General features: G+C 45.4%; 1 protein-coding gene across 2 annotated transcripts in view; it reads right to left on the minus strand.

Moving 5' to 3' along the window:
* Positions 1–777: 777 nt before the first annotated feature.
* Positions 778–24,907, minus strand: part of CUL4A (cullin 4A) — a 38,031-nt gene continuing 13,901 nt past the window's right edge. For both annotated transcript variants that reach the window (XM_080928429.1, XM_080928430.1), the window contains 17 exons: positions 23,231–23,299; positions 22,110–22,183; positions 21,386–21,548; positions 21,072–21,161; positions 20,192–20,274; positions 17,469–17,536; positions 16,082–16,200; positions 15,323–15,515; positions 13,174–13,278; positions 12,864–12,974; positions 12,705–12,790; positions 12,204–12,311; positions 9,940–10,053; positions 7,295–7,400; positions 6,763–6,935; positions 5,628–5,780; positions 778–3,608 (listed from right to left, as the gene is read on the minus strand). In XM_080928429.1, the coding sequence (XP_080784555.1) occupies positions 3,513–3,608; positions 5,628–5,780; positions 6,763–6,935; positions 7,295–7,400; positions 9,940–10,053; positions 12,204–12,311; positions 12,705–12,790; positions 12,864–12,974; positions 13,174–13,278; positions 15,323–15,515; positions 16,082–16,200; positions 17,469–17,536; positions 20,192–20,274; positions 21,072–21,161; positions 21,386–21,548; positions 22,110–22,183; positions 23,231–23,299 (1,911 nt within the window). In that variant the 3' untranslated portion in view covers positions 778–3,512. The remainder of the gene's footprint in view (positions 3,609–5,627; positions 5,781–6,762; positions 6,936–7,294; positions 7,401–9,939; positions 10,054–12,203; positions 12,312–12,704; positions 12,791–12,863; positions 12,975–13,173; positions 13,279–15,322; positions 15,516–16,081; positions 16,201–17,468; positions 17,537–20,191; positions 20,275–21,071; positions 21,162–21,385; positions 21,549–22,109; positions 22,184–23,230; positions 23,300–24,907) is intronic.

A 24,907-nucleotide genomic window follows, 5' to 3' on the forward strand; every position in this document is an offset into this window, starting at 1 on the left:
GCCTGCGGGAGTTCATGTGCACGTGTGCAGGTGCTAAGACCAGGAAAGGGTGTTGGATCTTCTGACTGGAGCTGTAGGTTGTGACCCACTTGACATGGGTACTGTGAACTGAGGAAGAGCTCTTAGCCACTGAGCCATGTCTCTGGCCCTTCCAGATTTTGTCTCTTCCTTTCCTAAATTCGCTTCATTTGTACGGTAAACACATTACACATACATAAAAAGAACATACAAGTGGAAAGCTACTGTGGCCTAGGATGGGCTCCATGGTAGAGCACGTACCCTGTGTTCTATCTCAACACCATAAAATGAAACAGCCAACAGACCCAGGATGTAGCAGCACAGGTCTAAAACTTCACATCAGGACCTTCAGGTTATCCTCAGCTACAAGATGAGTTAAAGCTAGCCTGGGCTACACAAGATCCTTTCCCCTTCATTCTTTCACACACACAACAAAACAAACAAAATACCACTCATCATTGTTCTACAAAAGCAAATTTTATCTAACTACATCAGTAGAATAAAACATTGAGAACTTAAGAGATTGCAGAGGTGACCCAGTGACGGAGGGCTCAAGAGGACCCAGGTTTGGTTCCCAGTGTCTACACAGTGGCACAGAAGCACCTTTAACTCCAATTCCAAAGGATCTAATGCCCTCTTCTGGCTGCTGTGGGCACTGAATGCACAGGATGCAGATTCGTATATGTGGGGAAAGTCACACACATAAATCTGGGGTAGATGGCTCAGTAGTTAATAAAACTGGCTGCTCTTCCAGAAGACTAGGTTCTATCCATGATAGTGCATGTCCTTTTTTTTTTTTTTTTTAAAAAAGGTTTATTTATGTATTTATTATATATGAGTACACTGTAGCTGCCTTCAGACACACCAGAAGAAGGCATCAGATCTCATTAGAGATGGTTGTGAGCCACCATGTGGTTGCTGAAATTTGAACTCAGGACCTCTGGGAAAGCAGTTGGTGCTCTAACCACTGAGCCATCTCTCTAGCCCAGCTCATGTTCTTTATAAAGGTTGTTGCAAGAGCGTGCTGCCCAGATTTAGGATGGGTCCTTCCACTTCAAATGATCTGGATTAAAGATGCGTCTTCCTACCTCAAATATCCAATTAGCTAAAAGTCCCTTACAGATGTCCAGCTGGTTGGGTTTAACTCCAGGTGACAACCAATAACCGTCACACGAGCAAAAAAGTAGCTAAGCCTTACATCAGAGGACAGCCTGCTGGAGTTGATTCTCATCTTCCACCATGTGACTTTCTGGGACTGAATTCAGATTATCAGAGTTGGTTCCAAGTGCCTTGACCTACTGAGTCATCTTGCTGGCACCCTATCTGCATTTTAAAGTGAGAGACAATTTGTATCTTTTTTTTTTTCTTTTTTGAGGGCTGGACATAACTATGGCCTTGCTAAAAGCATGCTGGGCAATAGCTCTACCATTGAGTTACATCCTCAGCACCACCACCCCCTTAAGAGAGTTTAATCAAGGGGCCTGGCTACATAATCCACATATTCAGGGTAATCCTCCTAGGAACTGCTCATCACTAAATCTTTCATCTTTTCCTATGCTGCTTCTGAAACACAGCCTTTTGTTACAGTCAGTGTTGTGAGAAGGCCACCAGACTTCTGCTAATTTTTTGCCACAGCTTTTCATTTGTTTCTCTTAGGTTTTCTAGGCAAAGGTTCCCTGAAATGCAATTTCCAACCTTCAAGCTTTTTAGTCTAGGTGTCTGTTTGCCATTATTTTCTTGGTGGTGTTGTTCCACATTAACTTCTTAAAAAAAAAAAAAAAGATTTATGTGAGTATGCTGTAGTTGTTTTCAGACACACCAGAAGAGAGCATCAGATCCCATTACAGATGTGGTTGCTAGGAATTGAACTCAAGACCTCTGGAAGAGCAGTCAGTGCTCTTAACCACTGAGCCATCTCTCCAGACCCCCACTCCCACCCCCACACATTAACTTTTAACAACGAGAAGACACTCAACAATGTTGGTAAGTAAGAGGCTGGGCAGAAATGAGGACAGTGAAAGGTCCTATCCCTGCTCTTTGAGTTGGTCATGTCTTGCTTACCTTGCTTGTAGTGAGGAGAGGGACAGGCGGTCACGTGAGGGTGACAGGCTCATTCCTTTTGTCTGATCTGCTCACTGCTACAGCTGCTGAGCAGTCAGGAGGAAAGTGTAGCCTGCACACCCAACATTTTATTAAAGTAATTTAAAGGCCAATTAAACTAGTTTTATTCAAAGTAAGTCTACATTAAATTACAATATGAACAATCTGTAGACACAATGAACTTATAAGAAGTAGAAATAGAAATCTATTTGGTCTTTCAGAGACCACATCATAGAACTCATAAATGAAAATTTACAAATATAGAAATGATACTTAAAGAGTAAGAGTAAGGGGACCCAAAAAGATGTCATATCTTAAACATGCATGTTTCAAAAAGGGAGAATCCTTTAATAATTTAGCATAAAATTGAGTTATATAAACTTGGTATATTCCAGAAAATATTGCTTTAAACACTTATACATGATCAAAATTCCTTTGGTAGCTTTTAATCAAAATGAAACATGCTACTTTGTAAAATATAAAGTACTTTTAAATGTTGCAAAAGTGTCTGTCATCATCCCCATGCCAACACCACTATGAAGCCTCGTTCTCACTGCTCAACCTCACGTGTGCACACAGTATGTCACCAGGAACCAACAAGTCCTTTGTCTTTTGACAAACATAACTAAGCTCCACATAGTGCCAGGGCAGAGATCCAAGGCGGTCTCCGTGCAAGACTATAAAACCAGGCCCAATTTTATTATAGTAATCACACAAACTGCAACTTCAACAGTCAAACAGCAGTCACCCCAAAGTCAAAACCAGGACCTCCACACTCAACCAGCATGAAAACAAACATGAAACCCCGAAGCCCCTAAATAAACGACGAGCAGCCAGCCCTCTGGGTGAGCTGTATCTCATGACAGACAAGATGTCCTCTTGGCACATCAGGGACCTCACTTAGAAACCTGATTTACAGAAGCTGAAATTTCCAACTTTCTGAAAATACACAGAAGAGAGGCCAATGCTCAGGGTGCAGAGAGCTGAGTGGGAGCCTGGACAGTCTCTTCCCAGTGCCCACCAGCCCAGGGCGTGCTCTGAGTCCATCTGCGGAAGAACACAGCATGAGGGTATTTCCACTGTGTCCCACAATCACACACACAACAAACCAAGCCCGTGGCTTTCTGCCAGAGGAACAAGAGCTTGTGAGGGAACTTCTCAACACAAAGTCAGAGGGTAACAGAAACAATAAAGAAGTAGGGGAAGAAGCAGAGAGGAAAGATGTGTGTCATCTCAAAGTCCTTGCACCCTGGGAAGGATGAGCCAAGAACCACATCCTCTGCCTCGAGTCCAAGCGTCCAGAGTTGGGGCAGCTGCAGGACCTGGAAACAGCACAGCAGCTTCTCTCGGATGCTTCTGTGCATCTCACTGGGAGATGGCAGTCTGCTGGTGCGTCACGCCACGTAGTGGTACTGATTTGGACTGTCTTTGTCTCGTTCCATATAGTCTCTGTCTATAAGTGACTCAATCCTCTTTTTCAAATCTCCAGGCTAAAAAAGAGAAATCAGCCATTTTAGGACAGGGCACCGAACCTAGAAACACAGACCCAACAGCCTACATGGAACATGTAACAAAAATATGCACTGCTACAACAGATGTACTTATACACACACACCAATGATGATTACAAAACGATCATGTTAGCATATTCTGAACAAATGTTGGCACAGGGATGACTACACCGGCTTCCTCTTTTCACATGAACATGTAAACAGACCCTATATGTAGCATGCTCTCATGTTTGGAAAGAAAATCTGATCATGTTTTGGTGGGGTATTCTTACTTTGTTGCTATTATTAAAAAAACATATTTGTACTTTTTCTGTTGTGTATAAGAGTGTAGGCACATGACATGCATCATATGGAGACCAGAGGACAGCTGGTGGGACTTGGTTTTCTCCTTCCACCTTCTGGGTCTCAGTGACTGAACTCAGTTATCAGGCTTTGCAACTAGTGACTCACCTGCATTACCCTCTGAACCTTCACGCTGCTCCTGCTGAGGCTCTGACACAGGGTTTTGGTCTATTGTCCAGGCTCACTTTGAACTCACTATGTAGCCCAGGTTGCATTCAAATTTGAAGCAATTCTCCTGTCTCAGTCCCCTCAAGGTAAAGGTTATAGATAAATACCGTCTCTAACCATCTTCATCCTTTGTGAAACACTTTTTCTATGTGCTCAACCCTATTCATTCCATACTTACCAGATATGGTACATCTACAGAGTATAACCACAAATTTTGAGTATTCTTCTAAGTTACTGCAAAAGTGTATCTGTCATTGTCATTATGCAGGCCTCACTACAAAGCCTGTTCTTACTGCTTTAACTTGCCATGTGGAATGAAAGCAGGTGACCAACCACACACACCTGGCCCTAAAGCAGGTGGCCACCTATACACAACTGGCCCTAAAGCAGGTGACCAGCAATACACACACACTGGCCCTGACTTTGTTGTTTTCTTTTGTGAGACAGGGTCTATATTTGTAGCCCTAGCTATCTTGGAACTTGATATGTAGACCAGGCTGGACTCAAACTCACAGAGATCTGCCTGTCTCTATCTCCAAGTGCTGGAATTAAAGGTGTGTACCACTATGCCCAGTCAAAGACCTCAGTCTCAGTGAATGACTAAAACCAGGGCTAAGTCCACAGCCTTGGAATGTCTCTGCCCAAAAGGCAGCTGCCTCCACTTCTGCTGCAGGAGGCAGCACTTGAGAGCAACTGTCTTTTGCTGAGGGGAGCATCATTTTCCAAACAGCAAACTCTTCTCTTCAGTGGCAGGCCATGCATTTTACAAGATATGGCTGATCATACAATTAGCTATAAAAGCATGTGAGCTAGAGCTTTGCCCACCTGTACACTCCACTCCACACTAATTACTAGGTTACTACATTTGCAAGCCGACAGACAGATGCCCTTACTTGGAGCAGGAAACAACACAGCACGAGTGGCAGGGATAGGCACTGGCCTCACCTATGTTTGAGGTACTGACTGATCAGCCTGTCTCACTGTGGCTCCTGAAAAAGGAGAACAACTCAGGTGTCATGCAGCCAGGGGACTTCCAGTTACTGAAGGCTGCAGGTCCTGAGAGTTCAATTCCTTTGATAATGCATTTTAGACTGCATTGTATGTATTTTTGCAACTCTCCCCTATCTCATCTTGTATTTCACGTGATAAAGAACCTCAGCACTTAGTTCTGGAGCTAAAAGAAAGAGGGACAAGCCTGAAGCTGACGTACATCTTCCAAGTAGGAAATGCTCCGTAGTCTGTGACTGCTTACCAACACCACTGCCCACCACAGGGCCTGGGGCGTGGCCTTGAGTGCTACAGTGAGAGAAGAACATCTGTTCTGACATCCTGTGGCCAGGGACTCTGCGTGACTCTCTGGAGCCATCATGTGTGCTGGCTTCCGCTCACACAGGCCCTGTGTTCTCAGTCAAATGCTCGGACACTGCGGCTCCAGCATGCTGGGGCTGAACACAGCACCAAACATTCAGCTGTGCCAACAGTACTCACCTTTACTGGGAATTTCAGCTGATTGTATAATTCAGAAACTAGAAGATTATGACCAAGTGTCTTCCTCATTTTCATTATTCTGACTATAGCAGCGTCGATCTGGTACTGTCTGTCCTGGAATACTCTCTCTGTGGTGCTAACCTGTTCTTCAACCTGGACAACAGAGAAAATGGAAGAAGTATACAGATGCTTTAGTATTGCTTTGTATTGACACACTTGGTTTGGTGCATAGACAGGCTTTGTTCTGCTCTGTTACATTGTAACTTGTTCCATGAAAGCCTTTAACTTTTCACAAGTGTATAACTCTAAAACTAACATTTGGAAGACTGATTTTAAAAGTTGTATTTTTGTTATAAGAATGCTTCTATCAAGGGCTTCCTAGAAGCATAGGATGGTTGTGAGCCACCATGTGGATACTGGGAATTAAAACCAAGTCTTCTAAAAAAGCACCCATTGTTATTAACTGTGGAGATCTTCCACTGGCCACCTTATACCACATTATTGAGTATTTTCAGTATATTTTCTATGTGGCAAACTGAAAGCCTCAAAACGAGTGATACAACCATTGGCTGTGGGATGGGTAACCTGTAACATCATTCAGGTAATTAAACCTGTTCTGCAAATTTGTGCTCCCATTTACAGTTTGTAAGAACAACCCCCTTACATATACTAGAGTAAGCATTTCCAGGACTGAGAAGGCACTAGAACCCCATGTGTATGTCAGCTTCAGTTCAGAAGGGTTGACAGTTGTGGTCATAAGCTAGTCTAGCTTTGGTAAACTGAGAGCCTGTTCCCTGCTGGAATTGTTGCTTCTGAGGTCTGTAGGGTCTGTAGTAGAGCTCCTGCTTCTTCCAAGGCACAACAGAGGGCAGGTACTACTTCTGGAAATCCCATGTGCTGCTTCTGTTCTGGCATTTGATACAGGAAGGTATGATTTCAAACAGGTTTTTCAACTTTTATTTCTACTGATAACATAAAATCAATTAAAGATACACAAAATGATACACGACTCCAAAACTCTACATTTGTACTAGATTCAGACATATGATCTGACCTCTAATGGTCACAGCATTTCTAGAAAAGCCAAAGACTCCTTGGTGAGACCACAGGAGTAAGAGAAGAGGCTAGCACTTACGGTTTCCTTCATCTGGATTTGATTGATCTTTATTCTGAACAACTTGTGTTTGAAGTCTGCATTGAAGATGAACTTATCTCCATCTTCCACCTCCTTTCCTTTGGGACTTTTAATCAGGACCCGGGCTTTACCACAGGCTAGAGATTGCAGTGTTCTTCGTAACTCACTGTCCTCTGAGGGCGGCAAAGGAGACAGACATTGTTACAGAACACATAAGAGACTCAGCCAGGAGAGAAACCATGGATATACTGCAGAGGCTACGTCTTCTCTTAACCTCTTTTTCCCTCGTGTTGTGGATGAAACCTAGGTCCTGTGCATGCCAGGCAAGCAATTTGCTAGTGAGCCACACTTCCAGCTTATACGCTCTCTTTTAAATCAACTCGGTAGTATCAATGCCAGGTGTGGGGATGCATACCTTAATCCCAGAAATTTGAAGGCAGAAGTAGGTAGATCTGAGTTCCAGGATAGGCAAGGTGACATAATTTCCAAAACAAACAAACAAACGTACATATGTCATAAGGAGTCTTCCTACCTATGCCGGTGGCCATTTTTATGTCTTCAAAGCTGAATCCATCCCCCTCGTTGAACATGAGCAGCACCAGCGTCTGGAAGAGGGACACCTGGAACTCCTTCTTCCCCTTTAAGAGAATGGAGCTGTCATAGAAGCTGAGCGTGGATGGATACTTTTTACAAGTCACAACAGAATGCTTTTTTATGCACTGTTTTGTAGGGGATTCAGAACTAACAGCCACCAAGTAATGCTATTGACTATAAAAGAATGAAATGATTATTGGCTATTCCACGTAAATTCCTGTCTTAGAGCTGGACATGGCAACATAGCCTGTAAGCCAGCAGTGGGAGGCTGGGGCAGAGGATCCAGTCTGCTGAGTCCCCACTGCTCCTTCATATTAGATGTCAGACCTATTTGTTTGTTGCAGTTACTGTTTTCAAGACAATAGCTTGCTGTATAATCCTAGGGTGGCCTTGAATTTTCTATCCTTCTGCCTGTCTCTGGAGTGCTGGGCCCATGGACATGCACCATCACACGTGGCTTTCTGAGGCTCTGGGTGGCAATGGAAACCCCAGAGGCTTAGAGGAGCACAGGGAGTTTGGGTGAGAGCATGGGAAAGGAAGAAAGGTCTGTAGTGCTCCCAACACTTTGTTCACACAAAGAGCAAGTCCACAGTGAGCTCAGCTGCTGTGAGGGCAGACGCTGCCACGGATGTTCCACGGTCCTTTTTCTTATCTAGAATGTCCCAGTGCGCAATCAGTACCATGAGACCTAGCAGTTCTGTATGAAGACAAAGGATAGGAAGGGGATTTGGAGAGTAGCAGTGTCAGGTGCCTCTTGTTGGACCCCAGGCCTGTTTCACATATTTCAGGGGCTGTCTGCTGTCTGTAGAGGTCCACTCCTAACTATAGCTCGACACACACAAGTGGCACAACTCAACTTTGCTAATACTTGCAGAAGAATGGATATAGTACCTATAGAGCAATACAATGTATGGGTGAGTGTATTATTTTGGCTCTACCACCTAGGAACTCTGAGGATGCTCCTTGACATACGTGATTTTTATATATTAAACATAGATGTGAACATGAGGCTTTTCCCACACATTGCTTGGTGACATGCTTTTTTCATGTCCTTGTGCAGCCTGTGTGTCTACCCCTTATGTAATTGCTCCAATAGCTCTGTGCTGAGCATTCTGATCAAGAATCTAAGAAAATGTCTTAGTAAGGACTCCTAGTCATCTCTTTAAAAGAGGTATGTGGAAATCTTAAAAAGATTCTCCTCTCAGTTTCTTGGCACATGACAAAACTTGTTCTTTGACTTGGCACTTTACAACAGAAAGATAAAACAGCTAACAGAAGGAGGGGGGGAGCAGATGGAACAGCTCAGCAGAGGAGCTTCCTGCTCTTGTAGGGACCAATACCTGCATCAGGTGGTTCATACTGTCTGCAGTTAGTTTCAGGGTATTTAGCCTGCTTCTGGACTCCTTGGACATACATGTGTGTTCCTTTCCACACACACAGAGACACAGGCAGGCACTCTCGCACACACACATACACACACCATGTGTGCACACCCCAACACATGTACACACACCTGAAAGAGGGTGCTTCCTAGAACTGGAACTAAGGCAGTAAACAGTAGGTAACCTGGTTTTGTCTGCACAGTCAAATAACTTCATAAGCCACTCTCGATGACACTGTACAGCTCAACTCCCTCTGGGGGATGCACTTGCTGGTCCTCTCCAGTACCCATCAGCATCTTGGTCACAGCCACACTTCATTGTGTTTTGTTCAGCAAAGACGTGGAGCACACTTTTATCACACCGGGCTTCAGGCTTGCTTTTATAATTCCTTTCAGACCCACTGCTCTCTTAGCCATTGCCTGCGTGTGTAACTGTGCTGCTGTGTATGCACAGAAGACAGGGGAGGACGCTCAGCAGCCTGCTCTGTTGCTTTCTTTTTCTCTCTGTTTTTCAGTGAGGCTGGGGAAAGCCCTGTGATTCCCCCATGACTTTGTACCCCGACTGCTTAGGTTAGATGTGAACACAGCCATGCCTGACTATTACAGAAGTCCCCCCACCAGATCAATCTATTCATTATATATAAGTATATTGTAGCTGTCCTCAGACACACTAGAAGAGGGCATCAGATCCCATTACAGATGGTTGTGAGCCACCACGTGGTTGCTGGGATTTGAACTCAGGACCTCTGGAAGAACAGTCAGTGCTCTTAACTGCTGAGCCATCTCTGCAGCCCCAGAAGTTTGAAGTAATAGTATTTATTTGTTCATCTGTATGTGCAGGTGTGCCTATCATGTGCATTTATCAGCTGAGGCATCTTGCTGACACCCACACCTGGCTTTTTACATGGGTGCTGAGGATCTGAACTCAGGCCTTCATGGTTGTGCAGCAAGGACACTCGATCTACTGATTCATTCCCCCAACCCTGATAAATAATTTGCTATTGATTAATGTACTATTGATCTTTGTTGTTAAGTAGAACATTAGCCCTTTAGTTGTTATTTTAATCGACAATTAAAATTACTGCTGAATCATACTGAAAAAAATCTTGCCTTTCATTGCTATGGAAGTTCAATGACAATCTGAAAATCTCCTAACATCCTGCCAGAAAAGAAGAAACAGGAGCACTGGACCAAGACCTGACCTCCTTAAAGTCCGCCTTCAACACGGCATGTCCCAGCGTTGTCTGCCATTGCAGCTTCCGGCCACTGTGCTTGCCCAGGTAGAATGTCTTGAATACTTCCTGAAGTCTGACCATCTGCCAAGCAAGAGACACATGGAAGACACTTAGTGCGCCCCGACAGTGACAGAGCTCTTTGTTTGTTTCCTTTTCAGTGCAGGGTTTCCTTATGTAGCCTTGGCTGTTCTAGGACTCTGTAGACCAGTCTGGCCTCCAACTCACAGAGATCCAGAGTACTGGGATTAAAGGCATGCACCACCATGACCTGGCGCCTGACAGAACTCTTACAGGCCAGCACAGCTGAGCTGAAAATGCAGCTCAGTTAAAAACACAACTCAGGCCAGGAAGATCTGTTTCAGCTATCTGTCCAGAAGTGACCATGTGTACACACCCATCTTTAGACACATCATGACAGTCCACGGCAGAAAGAACCTGAAGGCCCATCATACGGTGAATGGTTGAGCAAATTGTCTGTACACAGAGCCAAAAGAGGAACAAAACAGCAACACACACTGTAGCACGAGCAATCCTGGAATGGGGAACCCATCAATGTGCACATCATCGATGAGCCCCGTAACACGGGACATCAAGGGCAAGTCATACAGAAAGCAGACAGCGGCTGCTGCCCAAGTGGAAGAGACAGGATTAGGTCACCGAAGGAGATAGGACTTACATCTATAAGATGGAAAGTTCTATGCGAAGGTGTATTTTGTCACAGTTGAAAAACTACTACAAACCAATAATGTCCTCACAGACAATGGGCCTATGAAAAAAGGCCCAGGGAGCGAGCCGCAAATTCTGAATGGTGTGGACATCAAATAAGTAACTAAGAACCCACGAGTTCAGTGACAGATGCAAGTGGAGAAGAGACTTCTTCCCCAGAGCAGAATGTTAGCTTCTGAACACATGGAACCAGACAATCAGCCCCACCACCACAGTGAGGCCACTCAGACTGGGATCACTGCACAGGCAACAGATGGGCACAGTCCTGAACAGCCCCTGCGGACACAGACCCAGACGCTGAGATGAGCCCTGCCTGTGTGGCCTGGGCAGTAGGTACCACAACAGGGAGTCAGGGGTCACCACTGTGACAAATACCCGAGAACAACAACTGCAAGTGTATACTTTGGGTCAGTTTCAGTCTAGGGCTGGGTGCTATTATCACTTTGAGATCCGTGGCAAGGTAGAAGGGCCCTGGAGGGAGAGTGTGGCAGAGGAAGGCTATGTCACTTCCTTCTCAGTGGCCAGGAAACGGAAGAAGTGAAGCAAAGGGAGCAGAGCCAGGGTACACAGGTTACCTCCAACTACACTGCACTTCCACAACCTTCTGATAGTCAATCAACAACCAACTGAAGGAGGTCAGAATCTTCTTCTGATACAATCCACTCTAGAATCCTCACAGACAACGTTGAGGCACGCTTTGCTAACCTATGTTGGTCCTCAATCCAGTCGTGCTGACAACGCAGACTAACTATGGCAGCCATCAAGATGTACTTCAGACAGCTGGCAAAGCTTGGATGAAGGACTTGTATCAGGGATGCCTCAGGGAATGGGAGGAACCTGTTTAGAAGGTTCAGTGAGTGGAAGGCAGAAGCACAGGGCACCATGTCTAGCAAAGGGAAAAGCAGATATACAAGCTGACCGCTGAGCTACAGACCCGTCTCTGTGAGGACAGAGATGGAGACAAACAGAGAAGGCCACAGAGAACAGTGAGGACCAAACAAGAAAACTGAGAAAACAGTCTTGGGATTGAGAAGAGTTTCAGCAGGGAGTGGTGACCAAGTCCCACCAGACCTGCAGGGTCCAGTCTTACTCCTGTTGCCCTGGCACCTGCAGTTCCTGAGACTCCTCTGTGATAGGATAAAGCCTATCCTGCCTCCATCTCCTGGTATCACTGATGGTTCGGGCATATGGCTTTTAGCTTCACTGAGCCCGCAGCTCCACGTCTCACCTCAGGTTCTCCACAACACTTCAATCAGTCAATTCACAAGTCCCTACACACACCATGACCAAGACTCATCATCATTGTATGCTGGGAAGCAAGGAACAGCCAGGCAAGCTGCCATTTCCGTGGGGAAGAGGCTTCTGACTATGACTCAAGAGGTCACTTTCAAACACCACTTTCCAGGGACTGAACATGGAGAAGGTGCCTTGAAAAACTCTTTCTCCTATCACTAAGGTAAGAAGAGGTCTGGTCTATGTGGGCTTGTCCTGCAGCTGATACTCACCTCTGGAGGGAGGTGCACTTCCATGGGTGTGTATGTGGGCCAGTAGCCCATGGTGAGTATGTTCACTGTGAGGTCAATGGGGCCTGGTGCACTTTGGTTCTGCATATGCTACGAACAAAAATAGCCAAGACAAATAAGTAAACAAATTCAAAATGCATGCATGTATATAATGTGTGTGTGGACACATATATCTATATTATCTCTATATATTTTTGAGACAAGGTCTCTCTATATATCTCTGGCTGCTCTGGAACTTTCTATGTAGAAAACAGGCTGGCTTTAGACTAAGACCGCTCAAGCACTGCGATTAAATGTGTGCACCACCATGCCCGGCCTGGAATTATGCAGTTTTTATAACCCAGTTTCCCATGTGCGTCTACTCCAGTCTTTTGAACATGCTCCAGTGTGGCCCAGTGTTACTGTAATGACTCTCAGTTTATGATAAGTTTATGTGACAAGCTCTTAGGCCCACTGAGCCCGTTTGACTGAAGAACAACTCACCTGCTTGAAGTGAACCATGATGTCTTTAGAAAGCTCCATGTCCTTGAACATGCCCTCCAGCTTGCTGGTAAACGCAGCTCCACACTCTGCGTACGTGAAGGGAGGGTGAGACAGAGCTGGCACGACGCCCGCCCGGGGACCGGCCCGCCCTGAGCTCACCGTGCTTGAGCTTGGACAGCATGGACTTCTCTGCATCCACCGATGCGCTCTTCCCCACCAGCAGCCTTTTTGCCAAGTCTTTCTTATAAAATGCTTCAAAGACATCTTTACCTGTGCAAACAGGAAAACCAAGACCTGAGAAACCCGCTTTACATGTACTCCATGGCCAAAAAGTTCCTCGGTACTACTTCCGGCATGCTATCCTCCATTGCCAAGAGCTCCTCAGTATTGTTTCTGGGTTGGGGGAACATCTTTCCCTCTGAATGCAGGTCTGCACATTCATCTGGCTGCATAGCACCCCCTTTCTCACCATGAATGAAACGGAAGAGAATCATGATCTTGTCCAGGATCCTCTCCAGCTCCTCGTCTGTGGCTTCTTTGTTGCCTGCTCGTAACTTTGAATCTACGTGCTTGGCTGCAAGAACAAGAGTTCCAATCAGAAAGGGCTGTGGGAAGCACACAGCAGCAAAGAAAACACAAGAAACCCTTAAATCAGCCCCTTTCAATTCTCCAGGAAACAGACAGTCTTTTAAAAACAAGTTGTCTCAAGTTAATGAGAATATATCTTTCTAGAACTTTAACTAGTTCATAGATTAACATAATTCTTTTAAAAAAATAGTTATTTTTTATTTTATTTTAAAAGATTAACTTTATTCATGTGTATGGGTTTATGTCTCTGCCAGTATCAGCAGGAACCAGGAAAGGGCACTGGGTCTTCTGAAGCTTCAGTTACAAACAGCTGCCGGTAGGAATTTGAGCCCTGGAAGAGCAACAGATGCTCCCAACCCATCCTGCCAGCCCCACACTTAACTTTTTATAAAAATATCCATTTTTTATGTGGGTGTGCTTCATGTCATGTATGTCTATGTACCATGTACATGTGCTTGGTGCCACTGGAGGCTAGAAGAGGGCCTCAGACCTCAGAACTACAGTGACAGCTGACTGATCCGCATGTAGTGTGGGAACTGAATCAGGTCTATGGGAAGAGCAGCAGTGAGGTAAACTGAGGTAAAGTGAGATCTCTCTCCAGCTCCCCCATCCTAACTGAGTGTGTTAAAAAGCAGGATTTGTAATTTTCTAACCCTAGATTTCATACTTATCACCACAGGCACCAAAATGCACCTTTAAAAAAGGAATTCTCCTTAGATTTCAGGTACCATGGGCAAGGTGAGCATTCGGGGTGAGAACATCTACTCAGGGCTCCTTGCTTTGGAGGTGACAGAGTCCGTCTTGGCAGTGGTGTATGTCACAGATGGGACAGCACGAGCACTCTGACAAGTCATGCTCCCCGGGCTTAGCCTCCACAGAAGCACAGAAGTCTGGTTAAGTTGCCAGTGGGTTTCTCTGGCTTTTGATTAGTCTTTTTTTTTTTTTTTTTTAAGATGTATCTATATATACATGTATGTGTATTGTATGCACTCCATGTATCTATATGGTTTTGTGTTTTATACTTGCTTGAGTGGGCGTAGAGGCCAGAGTAGGTTTTGGGAATCTCCTCCCTTATTTTTTGAGACATGTTCTGCCACTGAACCTGAAGCCTGAAGCTCAACGACTTGGGAGGTCAGCCGGCCAGTGAGTTTCTGGGATCTGTCTGCTCTCTCTCTCTCTCTCTCTCTCTCTCTTTCTCTCTCTCTCTTTCTCTTTCTCCCCCCCTCCCTCTCTCTTTCTAGGAATGCAAAATACTTTTACTGACTAGTGGGAGAATGGGTTTTAAGTATGACAAGAAATAAGTATGCATGCCAGCTGGGGCAAAGGCCTCCCTGAATATACCTGCTTGGGGTTCTGCTCCAGACACCGACCGTGAACGGCAGTTTCAGAGCCCTTCATCAACTTGGCTTACCAACCCTCCCTCCTGATCCTGTATCTGAGATGCCAAGCATCCTGTATATTCTAAAAAGGCTTGGATTCTCCTGAAGCACTTAATCTAGTTGGGAAGAACATTTGAGGTTCTTTTTCTTTCTTCTTCTCCACTCCCCACCTTTTTTTTGTTTTTGTTTTTGAGTTTTTGTTTTTGAGTTTTTGTTTTAATAGGGTTTCATTATATGCCTTGGCTGGACTCAAACTCATAGATATCCACCTGCCTCTGTGAGAACCAAAGTAGTAAGTGCCACCATTTCCAGCTTTCCTTTTCCTTTTTTTTTAAAGACAAGGTTTTATTATATATGGTCTGGACCTTGAGCTGGCAGAGATCCACCTGCCCTCTTCCCACAGAGTGCTCAATAAAGATGCATGCCCAAGCCTGGCGCTCTTCTCTTCTATTTACAAAGCACTTAAGAGGCCAGTACAATGGCCAGTGGGTAAAGGCACCTGCTACCAAGCTGAGTTCAGGCCATATGACTTCATGGTGCAAGAACTCCTGCAAGCCCTCCGACTCCCACTTGAGCAGGAACACAGAACTCACAGTGTGAGTACATTTGCTTAAAGGGAAACAGGAGAAGTGTCTGGGGCTGTTCCAATACCAATGAGCTCGGCAGGCTTGTTTGGTCTCTTGTTGATGAAAGTCTCGAAGGACTCCTTCATCAGGTTGATGAAGCGCTCATTCCTCTGGAAGCACACCTCCACCACGTGGTCCACTTTGTCCTTAAAGTCCAGCAGGTCTTGGACCATGTCTTTGTCTTTCTCAGGATTGATGACAATGGTTGTCCCAAAGGTCTACAGATACAAGAAACAACCAAGTCAGCACCAGGCTTAAAAAGCAAAGTATGTCTTTTGGTGTTTCACACCATGTGTCAGGCCTGGTTTTCCCTAATATCTGTATGTGGCTATGACTGTGGATATCTCTAACATCCCCTGAGCACGTGATGCCTGGCATTCTGAGGCCCTAGATCAGCCCCAGGAAACGTCCTAAAAGATGGTGAATGGCACTACACTGAAAGTGAGGGCACAATGCCTGGGTCACACAGGTAGGAACTGGGGCAATGAATCTTAAACTGGACTTAGAAACACAACAGGAGGTGGATCAAACTGCTACACCAAAGTGTGTATCAGTTTACAGGGAGGTGTGCCAGTGAATTGTGACCAAGTGAGCACGTATGACAGGAAACTGTCATCACTGCACTGCAGGTCACCTTCATGGCCACCATGACTGTTCCTGTCATCCAGGAAAGCACTCGCGGGGTGATCTGAAGATGGGACAACAGATGACTCCTCACAGTGGCTGGCTGCCCTCGGCTGGGTTGAAGTGTCCCCAGTGGGAGCCACCAAGGACCAGTGTGTACCTTGATGTACTCGCTCCAGTGCTGCAGCAGCGCGTGCTGCCCTCCCTTCACTCGGCTGAAGAGCTGGTACATCTGTGTGAGGTCGGGCACCCTGTTCTCATCCAGCAGGTGCTCCAGCCCTAGTGGGGTGCACAAGACAAGTCACAGCAGGAAGACAGCCGTCACAAGTGACAACAGGATAGTCCACACCACGCAGTAAGGACATGGCTTGCAGACTTGGAGCATGCACCTGTTACAGAGGCATGTTTGTTTGATGAGCCTCACTTTTCTAAGTGCATGATTTACATCTCATTTCACAAGAGTAATGAGTCAAAATATTTAGAAGAGCATTTTACTATGAGAGAGTTGTGGTGCAAATTATTTAAGGTTTTGTCTATCAGTCAGAAAAACATTTGTTAAAAGACTGTTTCAGAGGCTGGCTGGTTCAGCAGTTAAAAGCACTTGCTATTCTTGTGGACCCAGGCCTGGTCTCCAGCACCCACATGGTGGCTCACACCATCTCTAACTCTAGTTGTAGGAGATAAGATGCTCTCTTCTGACCACTGTGGGCACTGCATACATGTGGTGCATATACATACACGTAGGCTAAACATTCATATGCAGAAAATAAATCTAAATCGAAATTGATCCAATTTTAAGTTCTTAGTTGACTAATTTGATTCACATAATAAATTGTAAGGCAAATTTATCTAATATTTCATGTATCCAACATGGCATTTTAGAATTTTTATTTACATTTTATAATTTTATTATTTCATGTTATATAAGCGTTTTGCCTTTAAGTACATGCAAGATGTTTGTGCAGTGCCTATAGAGGCCAGAAGAGGGCATCAGAGAGGCCAGCTGTAGACCTGGGTTCTCAAGCCACTTAAGCCACCAGTCTTCCCACGTGGCAATGTCTGCACACACAGGTGCTAAGCTAGAGGTCTAGATGCTTGGCATGTCAGAATTACTTCTGAGCCAAACATGCAAATACGGTTAACTTTTGTAAAATAGTATCTCCCAGAAGACCTAAATAATGTCTTAAAAATTTTAAGGGCCTTTTACTTTTTGGAACTTTTCAAATATAACTGTGTATGTATCTACTCGTTTGTTTGTGTGCATATCTGTGTCTGTATAATTGTGTATGCGTGTGCTCGTGTGTGTGCACATATCTGTAGGTGTCGTTCACCAAGGTACAAAGCAAATGTGGTGGTGTACACCTTTGACCCCAGCTGCATCATTTAACTCTGATCTCCTTTGAGGGTTGACACACTTACTAAACAAGTGTCACAATAGTTTGTCCTATAAAAATAACAATTTGTGAAGTTATATACAATGCTCCCAGAGTTTCACAAATTAAAAATTATAATTCAGTGTAAAATCATACATGACTGAGAAAACCTACCTTTTTGCAGAATTGCTGTCAAATGTTCTCCTAACAGCTGTTTCTCCACACAGGCAATCAACGGTTTTCTGTAAAAGCAAAACAGAAGATGTCAGTAGCAGAAGCTGGTTAGCTAACAGCTTACAGCCACTCAGACAGGGGGCTAACGTATATGATTCTCATTAAACTCATTGCTACTTATGGCTTTTTTGGATAATTCTAAACCAGATTTTAATTCAGTTTACTTACTATTATCTTTTTGTGAGACAAGATCTCAATACATAGGCCAAGCTGTCTTGAAAGCATGTTTTTTTTTTCTTCCTCTACTACCCAGTACTGGGATTATAGAGATTCAGTACCATACCTAGTTCTTGCAGCAGCGTTTGTAAATATATATAACTCGCTGAATAACACAATTGGTCTACAGGAAGGTCCAGAAGCAGTTGGCAGCGAGCACCTGAGGTGCCTGCCTGCCTGTTGGCGTAGGTACATGGGTACAGCACCCTGGGTTCCGACTTTTTCCTCTGCCCTTTATGGTTTGGTCCCTGATGTCATTTGCTAAAGCTTCCTGAACCATACACATATACTCTGAAGCAGTCCTTCGAGGGAGCCAGCAGGGCACTGCCGTGCAGTCTCCAGGCCTCCTGAGGCTCTCTGCTCCTCGTTCACCCTCATGCTGGCTGGGCAGGATGTCGTCATGACGCTAAGGCACCAGCAAGCCTAGGATCTATGGGCTCATGTATTTTCTGTGGCAAACTACCAACTCCCTGGGGATCCAAACTCCGATCCCTCTCCGCCTTCATGATGGCCCACAGTCTTCCCACACACTGTCTTCCACTGCGCTGTCAGCTCTGCTCCTCACCTCTATGCCACAGAAGGAACTGGCAATTGTCTCATCTGCTATTCTAGGTCTGAGACACTCAGACAGCTCCCCTCCTCACCCTGAGCAGCTCATGCAAACAGACTGCTAACATGTCTGGGCTCATGAGTACCACACAGAACAGAGTCCACTGCAATCACAGGTACAGAAATGGCCTTCCTGGTTCATCCCAGCCCACCTATTCTTCTATCTGAGACAGGATCTATACATAACTCACCATGGAGACAAGTGAGTCCTGAACTCACAGACACGAATACCTCCCTTGGCTTCCACCATACCAGTCTCCCGACTTTCTGCTCTTGTTCATAACTTACTTTCTCTTTTCAGAAGAGCACAGAGAATGGTTAACTTTAGACATTTTCCAAGCCTCCACCTTAGAGTTTATAAGGAACACTACTGAGGTTTAGTACCCAGTACCCGTGTTTTAAATTATGCATTGTGCATACACTACAGCATGTGTGTAGATGCCAGAGGAGCCTTTAGGAGACAGCTCTGTTCTACTATGTGGGTCTCCCTGTGTACACCTGGTTAGCCTGAAACTCACAATGTAGACAGGTGTAGCTTTGTAGTCAAATTCACCTGCATCTCTGCCTCTTGAGCATTAGGATTAAAGGTGTACACCAACTTTCTACAAGGAACTTTGCACAAAATTTAAATCTTATAGCACCTATGGCAAAAGGAAGGATTTTATCCCACCCTCTATGAAAACAGAGTTCAGAAATCTGAGTGGCCTAAGGCTACCACGTTGGGCACCATGTATAAAATCTAGCTTTTCCTACCAATCATGTAATTCCCAACAATAATGACTTTTAGACTAATTATTAATAAATTCTTAGGCCAAAAAAGCTTTGACTTGCTCCTAACTTATTATCTCTTTTATTCTAGCCGAGCTCAGCTATGTGGCTGGTTTTCTGTCCTCTTCTGACATCTGTCTCCTCAGCGTTCCAGGGCGAGTCTCCCATTTCTTTATTTCCCAGAATTCTCTCTATCCCTGCCAGGTATGTCAGCTCCTATGTCCTGCCTCAGCTCATTGACCATAAGCATTTTATTGACTGGTGATGTTTATAAGAGTCTCTCTCAAGTGGGAGTGTGATGAACACTTCAATATCCCTAAGCAATCCAGCCTCCCCAGCTCAACTCAGGTCTGGACTCGGACCCATGGCATCCCTCACTAGAAGGGGAGCACAGTTCTCTTACAGGTGCTGCCTGAACTTGCAAGCTATATCTCCTGGGATCTAACCCTTTCTTTCCTCTTGTCCCCAAACCCCAAAGGACTGGAATGTCACGTCTCCTCTGTGTCCCCTCCATGTTTCCATCACCTCACAGCAGTATATAACACATCTTGCACAAACACTGCTCATCCACCTAGAGTCTAGAGGAAAAAGACAAATGAAAAGAGAAAAATATGTACTGTTTCATAAGAATTATGGCCACATAAGACATTTAAGAAATCTTGCTAGCTGGGGGTGGAAATGACCTAATAGTTAGAGTGCGCACTGCTATTGCAGAGGCCCAGAGCTCAGTGCCCAGCACCCACATCAGGCGGCTGCTCATCAGCACCTAGTCCCCAGCTCTTGATCTCACACTGTCACCCAGGCATCACCGCACACTGCACATGAGAAGTGCTAACATAAACCTTAAAGAACGAGAGGCTAGAAAGACAAGAGCCTTGTACTCAGTGAAGTTCTATCAGACAAACAAAGTGCTCAGATGCTAAGGGTGTCGCTCTCCTTGGTGAGGACTCTCATGATAGCTCGTGGTAACAGTTTGTAGTTGCTGGGTGCACACCAGAGGCACGAGCTACCTCCGTGTGAGTCCAGGCGTGTGGCTTGTGGGAACTGAGGTATTCAGTGGCAGAGCTTACTGTGTGCTGTGGTCTAGGTAAGTGATCACTCGGTCTGCTTCCTCTTCTAGACGTTTACTCACATGGTTAAGGTATTCTGGAACCTTCCAAAAAATATTTGACACATCAATGACAGAAAGATTTCTCACAATATACATAAAATTTCTTCAAAAAATTGGAGAAAAAAAGAGAGAACACACTCAAATGAATCATTACTAGAATACCATTCAGAATCACCTCTAAAATCAGGACCAGGTTGCACTTGCTGCTTACTACAAAGTGTTGGGGGACAAAATACATACCAGCGGGGCCCATAATGGGTGAGTTAGTAGTAGACCTGGGTAGAAAGCCCAAAGCTTACTAGCAGCCTGCACCCACACACGGATCACGTGGATCTATCACTGGGACACCTCCCTTCCCTGCAGCTCACAGCAACTGCAGAGACATCACTTGTCCAGGGTGAACGGTCCTCAGTGCTACCTGCCAGCATGGCTTCAGCTAAACTACAATCTTACAGGCTGGGTCCACCTTAGGAGCAGGCCTGGACTCTAGTGCCTCAGAAGCTGCTCAGCGTGTCTGAGGTGACACTGCTACTGCACATGCTTCCTCACATACATCTTTGGGAACCATTCTTTGCCAATGCTTTACACAGATGGAAATTTTGATTTTTAAGATTCAATCTATCTTCTTGTGTACACATGTGTTCCTTTGTTATTTCAGAAACTACTTAGGGGGAGGGGGAATAAGGAAAGAAAGCCCTTGAGGGAAAGAGATTAACTTCTTTCTACAACAAGCAGTTCTTTCCCAAGGACTTCAGAGACTCTGGCAAATGTGTGCATGTGAAAGAGCAGCAGGCCCAAGGAATGGCTCACAGCCAAATGCAGTTAGTCACACATCTCACCTCCCTGTCTTGCATCAGCCTCTGGCCTTCAGCAGCGTACAGACAGTTAGTCTCTTCCAAGAACTTCATTTCAAATGAGTCTTTATACACCTAAGGAATGAGAGTTACTCATGAGCTTGAACACAGAAGCCTTCCTTCCTGAGCACTAACTCCTATCAGTCTTTCCTTGTGGATTGTTGCATAGTGTACCACTGCCCATAGCGTATCACTCTCCTTAAGGACTAGACAATCGTGTTTTTAACTCATACTTGTGTGGCACTATTTCCCACTCACACCTGCAGAAGGCCCTCACATGCTCAAGACCAAGGCCTCACCTGGAGATCTGAGAGCATGCTTAACAAACTCCGAAGCAGGCTCCTGTCCACAGCCTCACCGTTCCGCTCACGCGCAATCAGCAGCAGGATCCCATCAATGGTCTTACTCTGCACCATCCTGTCACTGACGATGTGGTTCCTAAACAGCTCTAGGCCCATGTCCCTAATTGAGAAACAGAACAAGGCTTTGGCTCAGCCTTTGACATGCTAGAGCTTCATGTGTGTTACATGCACCAGCCCAAAACTGCTGTTTTCTAATTATATCCAGAGCTTGAAAAGTCTTACAAATGTTTGTTTGACAGTCCTGGATGTCTAAGCATCTACCATGAATGAGGTTAGTTCTTAGATAGGTCAAGCTGACTACCCCAAGGAGATAACGAGATATCTTGTCCCACACAGGCACTTAATTATCAAATTGCTATTGTTGGATCTACTGTCTTTGACTTATGGCTCACTATTCTTGGGTGAGCCACAAAGGTATAAAAATCATGGGAATCACCAATGCATCTGCTCTCTCCTCATCCCTTCCTCCCCCTCTTCATACTGTCTCTAGCAATCACTGTTGCTGTTTCTGTATCCACAGAAAGCAGGTATGAAATGAGTGCAAGTTAACCCTGCTCCCTCAGCCTGTGGCCCAGGAGCCGTGGGAGTTGGTGCAGTGAAGACACTGTGCTCTAACAAGAGGACTCTGCAGGTCTGCAGCAGGCCCAGGGTTCAGACTCACCAGATAGAAGGCAACATGGAGTTCTGTAGGACATAGGTGCGATCCAGAAACAGGAAGATGCTTCTGATCATGATCTGAAGAGCAGAGAGGAGCAGCACTCAACACATCCACACACAGAGCACATGAGACAGACTTTTGGACCATCTTACATTAGCTTGCCTTAAAAATGACAATCATTTCTTGATGAAAACCCTCACATACCAAAACCTTCATTTTCATAAACTTAACTTTTTCTTCTGGTATTTTCCATTTAACACAACAGTCCAGACTGCAAGGAGCACTCAGCCACAAGGAAATCTGAAACTTAATTATCACCCAACTGATGACACAATGAAGCGTGTGGATGGCTGTCTAATCCTTCTTTCTTGGCTCTTTGATGTGGGCCTCATAGGCTTAAACTTTTTATTTTCCTATTTCTACTTCCTTAATGTAGTGATTACAGGCAGGTATACAACCTCTAGTCCTGGCTTAAGTTGCTGCACTGTCTTGAGGCTTTTGGGCTCCAGTCCAGGCAGTGAATTGTCCTCTCCTTTGCTGCTGAAGCCAAGTGCTCACCAGCCAGTACTGGTGAGACTTGCAGACACTCGGAATACTTCCCTAGTGCACATTCTTGCTTTTCATATCCATGTGGCTCTTTAGAAAACAAGCATCTTTACTTGAGGAAGCCACACAGACTATCTTCTCTCACAGGTCATTGACAGCCGGGTCACACAAAAATCCACGTGTTAAGTCAAATTAGACATAGTTACAGCCCAAGGCTTGGCCATCCAGCTACACCAAGGAGCCAGAACTCTGGCCAACTTAAATTAGACACCGGGAGCCTCCTTTGAGAACCTGGGGAAGTCTTCGATGAGCACACAGTAGCTGCTGACCTGAAGGCAGAGCTGGGCAGCACCTCTTTCTAGAAGAGGCTCCCCACTTCATTCTACTGCTTAATGTGGTAAAAGGTCCCTGAGCTCAGGCCTTAAGTTGGTGGAAAGGTGAAGAGCTCACCTTCCTTCTGTCTAGAGCAGAGGCCTGCAAGGCTGAAGTATGATGAGCAAGTATGAGGGAGCAAATGCAGGCACTCACACACAGTAGGACTGACAGAGCTTCAAGGCTGATGAAGGTTGCAAACTTACCATTTGTCTGCAGTGATCTTGCCAGCATGTGTTAATCTTCTTTAGAAATAAAACGCTGTCTAGTGAGTCTGTGCAGACCTGCTAAGGAAGCTTCAAACACAACAGTCCATCCCAGTTTCCAACTCTCCCTGCCTTCTCTGCTTGGTGTCCCTCTACAGACTGAAAATATGACCACTGAAAGGCCATACTACACTTTCAACATGTATGGATCCTAAATCCACAGTGGAAACCTAATCCTGAGGCAATAGTGCCAGGAGGCATAAAGACACCTTTAGAGAGTGGCCTCACCTTATCCATGAGGCGGGGAAGCTCTTACCAGATGGAAACAACTAGTACTTGGGTCTTGGGACTTCACCTCCCAGTTTAAAGAGTAAACACCCATGGCTAATTTTTTACAAATACACCAACAGAGACCTGCAGCTCCCAAATCACAAGTGTGAATTCCTAGTCTCTGTCCACTGTCACTTCATTTCCTGTCTGTAGTAACCCACCTGACTCATGCTGCCCCTGGGGACTGTGTCTTGCTTTGACTTCCGTTCTCTCCCCTGCAGGGTTGCTTTCCGCTCCTGCCAGCTGACACACATAACCAGGTACAACTGCCTCATCGGTGCGAAGGACTTTACCCCACTGAAGGCCAGGACTGAAGATAACTCTACAAAAGACCTACAGCTGGTATCTGGGGGAACCAGGATGTCTCACAGTCAAAAAAGTGTGCATTGAGTAATAACAGCAGGAGGCCGGCAGCTCCAGTGGTAGAGGCTAACCTCTGACTGGCAGATGTCTGCCTAGTAAAACCTTAGAACACCAAACACAAGGTTGCATCTATGACCAAATCATGTACCAGCTAGACTCTAAGTGTGCCTCTCTGTGTTAGGGATTTTGTGTGTGTGCTTTTGGGACAGTGTTACCACCCAAGACTGGCCTTAAACACAGCTTTCCTCCTTCCCCAGTGTCCCGCATGCTGGGATTTTAGGTGTCAGCCACAACACTGGGCTTTTTTTTTGAGTCAAGATCTTAACATACAGTCTATGCTGGCACTGAACTTGAGATCTTTCTGCCTCAGTATCTCCAGAGATGAGATTAAAGGCATGTGTCAGTCAGTATATGTGGCTTAGGAAAGACTTAAAAAAATGTTTTTTGAGCTAGAATCTTACTCTAGCAAGGCTTGAACCTTGCTATTAAGACATTCTATAATTTATTGTATGTATGTATGTATGTACGTACCCAAGGAGAGCAGAAAGGCACATCGGACCCCCTGGAACTGAAATAATGGATGGTGGTGAGCTGCCATGTGGGTTATGGGACCAAAGCCCAGTCCTCTGCAAGAACAGCAAGTGCTCGTAACTGCTGAGCCATCTCTCTAGTCTCATAATTCTTTCAAATGGCTTAAATTTTACTCGTATGAATGTGTAAGCTGGTGCAGGACCCATGGAAACCAGAGGTGTCCCATCACACGTGGAGATTACGTCAGTGGCTGACACAGGTCCTAGGACTTGACCTTGGGTTCTTGGCAGGAGCAGCTTGTGCTTTCACCAGGGAGCCACCTCTCCAGCTCCCACCTCTCTCTCTCCAGTTCCCACCTCTCCAGCTCCCACCTCTCTCTCTCCAGCTCCCACCTCTCTCTCTCCAGCTCCCACCTCTCTCTCTCCAGTTCCCACCTCTCCAGCTCCCACCTCT

This window comes from Micromys minutus (assembly GCF_963924665.1).
Source record: "Micromys minutus genome assembly, chromosome: 14".
Lineage (NCBI taxonomy): Eukaryota > Metazoa > Chordata > Mammalia > Rodentia > Muridae > Micromys > Micromys minutus.